The following is a 7371-nucleotide window of genomic DNA, read 5'->3' as shown; positions in this document are numbered from 1 at the left end:
ATGGAAGGAGAAGTGATGGAGAGGGATTGGAAGGATAGAGGAGGAATTGGTAATTGATGGAGGTGGGATGAGAAGGGATGAGAGAAGGGAGACTGGTAGGTAAAAGGGAGTTGGAAGGATGGGTGGAAAGACGATAGAATGAGAGGCTTGTAGGCTGGGAGGATGTGAAGAAAGGAGAGTTTTGTGGTGGGTGTAGGTAAGCAATTCTGATATGCATCCTACAGAAAAAAAAACAAGCAATGATTAGGATGATGGAAGGGTGATGAATAGAAGAGAAAGGGGATTATAAGGGATGATAAACAAAAGAATGGTAGAACGGAAGAAGAACTTGTAGTTAGGGGCAGCCAGTATACTCTCTCACACACACGATGCAGTGGAGAAACAGCCCACAATATACAACTGAAGGTCTACTACACTTAAGGACACCCATCTACTCTTACAAGTCCCCGCCACGACCTTAAGTATTATAGCGAGACACACAGAGGGAAAAAACTAAAACTAAATCTTGTAATGAAGAAATTGACTCCACTAACCTCATGTTTGGGATGTGAACTGGACTAACTAAAAAAATCGGGTCAAGATATACTGAAGGAAAACCTAAATGTCACTAATAACAGAACAAGCGTAAAGAGACAATATAAACAGAGAAGATAATAAAAAAATATCTCTCTCTCGTAAGATATGATAAACAGTGCAATTAGATACAGTACAAATATTATAATTATATATATATACCTGTACCTCGTGTTAACAATTCTCTCCAGCAGGTGAGTCGACAAGAAAGAAACTCATCCACAGAGGAAAATAGACGTGGACTGAAGACGAAGCAACTCGGCGACAGTTTAGGAGAGTGTAAGAGGATCGAGGAGGATTTTGAGAATGTGGGAGGGTCCTAAAGGGGGTTCGGGGGAGTTTGGGCTGGATTTGTAAGGGATTATGAGCATTCTGGTGCGTCTGTGGAGAGGATGTCCGCCCCGGCCTGGGAGTGGCAGAGGAGGGTGAAGCTGTTCTCTCTCTCTCTCTCTCTCTCTCTCTCTCTCTCTCTCTCTCTCTCTCTCTCTCGTAAGTATCAGGTTGGACTGAAGGTGGCAGAATAGGGTGAAGCTCTCGATGCAAGTCTCTGGTGACCCTAGGATGACCTGGTGAGCCCGAGGTGACCTGATGAGTCTTGGGTGACCTGGTGAGCCTGGGGTGATCCGGTGAGTGTAGGGTTACCTGATGAACCGGAGGTGACCTGATGACCCGAGATGACCTGGTGAGCCCGAGGTCACCTGGTGAGCCCGAGGTGACCTAACGAGTCTAACGTTACCTGGTGAATCTAAGCCTTCTGTGACCTGGTGAGCTCTAGGTGACCTGGTTAACGAGGGGAGAAGCGTTGTAGTTTGTGACGGCCTCGGTATGGTCATTAGGATTCGTAGCGACTAACCTTCACCAACACCCACAGCTGGTGATGAGGGGGTGGTAGTGTTGGGTGGTGGATGGTAGTGGTAGTAGGGTGGTGGTAATGTTGGGGGTTAGTGGTTGTGAGTGGTGGGCGGGTGGATAACGGTGGTTGGTGCTCTCTCTCTCTCTCTCTCTCTCTCTCTCTCTCTCTCTCTCTCTCTCTCTCTCTCTCTCCACATATTATCTCACCAGACTTTATTCTCTTACGAAGATTAAATAAAAAAAATAAAAAAAATAAAGCGAAGATGGTGTTTGGTGGTTGAACCTGTCTGGGCATAACTTAACCAAATGAAGCAGAACAAGATAGCGTATTCCAGCCCACCAACCAGTGTGCCGACGTTACTGTGAATTAATGATACTGTCTGGCACAATAACACAGATGCCTACCAAGAGAGGATGGGTGAAATAAGGGATTGGGTGAAGTACTGATCTATTGGAATGGATGAATTAAGTGATTGGTTACTGTATAATCAATTCTAAGATGTGATTGGTTAAAATACATAATTGGAAAAGTTATTGAATATAGCAATATTTATTCGAGGTTACAAATGGTTAAAGAACAATGTATCAAGAGGTATATTACAGGTATATCCAGCATAATGATCAGCAGATGTTACAGGTATACCCAGCATAATGATTAGCAGATGTTACAGGTATATCCAGCATAATGATCAGCAGATGTTACAGGTATATCCAGCATAATGATCAGCAGATGTTACAGGTATACCCAGCATAATGATCAGCAGATGTTACAGGTATACCCAGCATAATGATCAGCAGATGTTACAGGTATACCCAGCATAATGATCAGCAGATGTTACAGGTATACCCAGCATAATGATCAGCAGATGTTACAGGTATACCCAGCATAATGATCAGCAGATGTTACAGGTATATCCAGCATAATGATCAGCAGATGTTACAGGTATACCCAGCATAATGATCAGCAGATGTTACAGGTATACCCAGCATAATGATCAGCAGATGTTACAGGTATACCCAGCATAATGATCAGCAGATGTTACAGGTATATCCAGCATAATGATCAGCAGATGTTACAGGTATACCCAGCATAATGATCAGCAGATGTTACAGGTATACCCAGCATAATGCTCAGCAATGTTACAGGTATACCCAGCATAATGTAGGTGAGTGTAGCGTACCTGATGACACGACTGCACCTGGAATATTGTTTTATCATAATGAACTTTAGGAGCGTGTATACATGCTAAAGTTGACAAAGTGTGTATATATGTATACGAATATAATACACTCCTTGGATACGTAATTGTCACATAAGGGTGTATACATTAGGTCTAAAACAGTAATACAACTGTGCAAAAGTCGAAACTGCAATCCATGGGTTTGTCCTGCCCAGTTTGACGATGTGTTTAACTTTGTATAATAACAGAGTGGAGAGTGTGGGTAAGGTGAGAGGGGAGGAGATGGCGGGTATCAACAGATGAGAGTGTGAGGGGAAAGTGTGTTCAGTGGGAGGGGAAGGAGAAGGAGGCAGGTGTCAACAGGTGTGAATGTGAGAGGCGAAGTGTGTTCAGTGGGAGGAACAGCTTGAGAAAGGCAGGTGTCAACATGTATGAGTGTCAAGCGGGAATGTGTTCAGTTGAAGGATTAGGAGGAGGGGGGCGGGAGGAAGAGAGGTGTCAACAAGTGGGAGGGGACTGTGTTCAGAAGGAAGGAAATAAAGAATAAAATAAAATACCCCAAAAAGAATATCACACTGGATGGTGCATATTAAAGTAACAGCCTTGATTAGCATGCAAACATCAGCACAGACAAACAGCCGTATTGAAGCATGAATCAGATATACAAATACACAGACAGACAGACTAGATACAACAACATCAACTGGATTTATGAACAAAAAGTGATCGATGCTGCAAAACCGGATATATAAAGACCTACAGTACAGTCAAACAGCCACTAGAATAATAATCAAGGAGAGTTTGACTACTGTTAACTAGGCAGCACCAGCTTCTCAAGGCATTAAGTCTCTACCTCTTGTTCAGTAACGTTTCGACCCTATCCACCTCCCAGCCAGTCAAGAACACTGCCTGTTAAATATGCGCTTATTGTCATGGTGATGTTATCTCACTGTCGCTGACTGGTGGTGTTGCATGGTTACTAACTTTGTACAGGTAAGGCACACAGGGGAGAAAAAACTCACAACGAGCTACCGAGTACTCTCTCTCTCTCTCTCTCTCTCTCTCTCTCTCTCCCTCTCTCTCTCTCTCTCTCTCATCAATAGTCAGGGATATTTAAAGAGCGTGTATACATACTAAAGTTGACATTAATACGACCATAAACTAGCGTTAAATCGTGCCTCAGTGGCCAGACCCTCCCACTCCCCATAGGAAAACCCTCCCAGTAACACCTATGGCATGACAAGAGCTTCCTACTATTCAGGATAAAAAATAAATAAAATAAATAAACAAATGAATTCAAACATGACTTTTTTCTTCTATCGCCAATTATTATTAACATTCGTATTATCATTAGATCAATATTACCATATTTATCACCGCCATTATTAATTATTATTATTATTATTATTATTATTATTATTATTATTATTATTATTATTATTATTATTTATTATTATTATTATTATTATTATTATTATTATTATTATTATTATTTATTTATTTTCCGGAGATAAAATTATTTGAAGATTCAACGTAGTTAAAAAAAATCCCTAAGAAAACAATAATGATGGTAAGTTCAGGTAAGAATAAAAAAAATCACAAAAGATAATTGGTAAATAGAGAGGAATATAACAAACACAAATAGAAGAAGATAAGTACAGTAAAAGCAGACGAACTAGGCAAGGTTAATCAATAGCCTCTTTGAACAAACATTAAACGAGGCTATTAAGGAACCTCTTTTAACGGGTATAAGGCCAAGATGTTGATACAGAGCCAAGGTAAAAGTATTAGTTATTACATGCAGGTCTGGGATATTACCGCCCACCTCACTAAAGCAGCTATGAACAACAAAGGATTCCAAGAAATTTAAGTTAAAGGTCGTCATTATTACCCCCTGACACTTTTGGTGTTATTGTTAGAGACCTAAGTTTGTGTTGAGTGGGTTAGGTTAGGTTAGGTTAGGTTAGGTTAGGTTAGGTTAGGTTAGGTTAGGTTAGGTTAGGTTAGGTTAGGTTAAAAGTCACAAAAAATTTACTATATTTCCTTCTCAACTGCAGGACGAAGACTAGATTTATTGACTGTTACTCCACCAAGAGTTTTATTTTATTTTATCAAGCCTTGGACACGACCCAGAGACCACACTTAACCATACACTCCATATACAGAACATCCTTACGTAGTTATACAGAACACAACTAAATATTTCTTCTATATAATAAAAAAACTCTCCTATATCTTTTTGTTTTATTGAGTCGCCTCCAGAGTTACACTTACAACAACACCGAGTGATGTCCCGTATAAGACCCGGAACCTGCCTCGCATATTGGAGGATCTAATCAACCAGGATCTGTGTATGCTCTACCTTCCAAAAGCTTCATTTTATGCGGAAGGAAATCAAGCTGAGGTCGGGAGCTGGAGAGAGGAAGGTGCAGGGAATATGAGATGAGTGTGAAGAGGATGCGGAGACATATAAGGAAAGTCTGAAAAGTGGAATGACGAAGGCCAGTGAATGGTGAGGTGTGTGTCTGGGTTTCATCCGGTAGTGCGGGATAACAGAACGAATTTCATAGGAACAATGGTGGTAAATGTAACGATAGAATAAGGACATGGAGGACAATAACGGCCATGTCAATGAGGAAGGAGAGGTATGATAGCAGAGAAGGTGTATAGCATTAGGTTAGTGTTCATCAAGGACCAAAGACGACAGAAACTTAAAGTCACTAAATGTGGGCGCGGCATATACTGTACACACAAGCATGACTCTTCTAAAACGTAAATAATCAATCGAAATGACACAACTAAGCGCCACGGAAAATATCTCAGAGTATTTCCACTATATTAAAAGGTAAATAGATTTCAAGAAAGACGTCATTTATAGGACAGTGGAGAGGGATGATGAGGGAGAGAGCTAGATGAAGAATACACCTGTTTTCCCCCAGGTGTGTTTGGTACAGAGTTGATGAAACATTCAGAGATGAAAAATAGCTGTTTACATATAGTGCAACGAGTGAAAGATTCAGAATATAGAGTGATGGTATACGAAGTAACTTATACGGAACTATAATAACGGTCTGATGAATATAGCGAAAGAAAGAGAACATTTCGAAGATTAAAGAATCTGTAGGGAAGATGAATACCATCCTTAAATGAGTTTACATGACGCATTCTGTTAACTGAATACCATTATCATGCAAGGGTATACCATAGAGCCAGGTAACACACTAATTCGTACACCTGCACACGAACTCTGCAATTAGTTAAAGGGACAGGTGATGCAGGAGATGAGAACCAGAGGGTGACAACATAGTGAGGAAATGGCTGAGGACACAGTGAGGAGCTGACAGAGGACACAGTGAGGAGCTGACTGAGGACACAATGAGGAGCTGGCTGAGGACACAGTGAGGAGCTGACTGAGGACACAATGAGGAGCTGGCTGAGGACACAGTGAGGAGCTGACAGAGGACACAGTGAGGAGCTGACTGAGAAGGACACAGTGAGGAGCTGACTGAGGAGGACACAGTGAGGAGCTGGCTGAGGACACAGTGATGAGCTGACTGAGGATGACACAGTGAGGAGCTGACTGAGGAGGACACAGTGAGGAGCTGGCTGAGGACACAGTGATGAGCTGACTGAGGATGACACAGTGAGGAGCTGACTGAGGAGGACACAGTGAGGAGCTGGCTGAGGACACAGTGAGGAGCTGACAGAGGACACAGTGAGAGCTATTGAGGACACAGTGAGGAGAGCTGACAGGAGGACACAGTGAGGGAGCTGGGACTGAGGAGGACACAGTGAGGGAGCTGACTGAGGAGGACACAGTGAGGAGCTGACTGAGGAGGACACAGTGAGGAGCTGACTGGAGGAGGACACAGTGAGGAGCTGACTGAGGAGGACACAGTGAGGAGCTGGACTGAGGACACAGTGAGGAGCTGACTGAGGAGGACACATACAGTGAGGAGCTGACTGAGGAGGACATTACAGTGATGAGCTGGACTGAGGATGAGACACAGTGAGGAGCTGGACTGAGGAGGACACAGTGAGGAGCTGGCTGAGGACACAGTGATGAGCTGGACTGAGGATGACACAGTGAGGAGCTGACTGAGGAGGACACAGGAGGAGCTGGCTGAGACACAGTGATGAGCTGACTGAGGATGACATACAGTGAGGAGCTGGGACTGAGGAGGACACACAGAGGAGTTGGCTGGAGGAGACACAGTGATGAGCTGGACTGAGGAGGACACAGTGAGGAGCTGACTATGAGGACACAGTGAGGAGCTGGCTGAGGCTGGAAAGTGATGAGTTGACTGAGGATGACACAGTGAGGAGCTGACTGAGGAGGACACAGTGAGGAGCTGACAGAGGACACAGTGAGTGAGAGCTGACTGAGGAGGACACAGTGGGGAGGAGCTGACTGAGGAGGACACAGTGAGAGCTGACTGAGAGGACACAGTGAGGAGTTGACTGAGGAGGACACAGTGATGAGCTGACTGAGGATGACACTAAGGAAGAGCTGCATCGAGGAGGACACAGTGAGGAGCTGGCTGAGGACACAGTGATGAGCTAACTGAGGATGACAGTGAGGAGCTGACTGAGGAGGATACAGTGAGGAGCTGGCTGAGGACACACAGTGATGAGCTGACTGAGGATGACACAGTGAGGAGCTGACTGAGGAGGACACAGTGAGGAGCTGGCTGAGGACACAGTGATGAGCTGACTGAGGATGACACAGTGAGGAGCTGACTGAGGAGGACACAGTGATGAGCTG

General features: G+C 43.7%; 1 protein-coding gene across 1 annotated transcript; it reads right to left on the bottom strand.

The window, feature by feature from the left end:
* Positions 1-5859: 5859 nt before the first annotated feature.
* LOC121856554 (chitinase-like protein PB1E7.04c) lies at positions 5860-7122 on the bottom strand. The gene has a single exon (XM_042352161.1). It carries the CDS (start codon positions 7120-7122, stop codon positions 5860-5862), a length of 1263 nt encoding a protein of 420 aa, XP_042208095.1.
* Between the last annotated feature and the right edge of the window lie 249 nt (positions 7123-7371).

This window comes from Homarus americanus, unplaced genomic scaffold, assembly GCF_018991925.1.
Source record: "Homarus americanus isolate GMGI-L3 unplaced genomic scaffold, GMGI_Hamer_2.0 scaffold1024, whole genome shotgun sequence".
In the NCBI taxonomy this organism is placed as follows: domain Eukaryota; kingdom Metazoa; phylum Arthropoda; class Malacostraca; order Decapoda; family Nephropidae; genus Homarus; species Homarus americanus.
This window is presented reverse-complemented; position numbering and strand designations above follow the sequence as displayed.

Coding starts and splice junctions, on each gene's coding strand:
- LOC121856554 (XM_042352161.1), bottom strand. CDS start 7,122: ATGCAGCTCTTCCTTAGTGTCATCCTCAGTCAGCTCATCACTGTGTCC.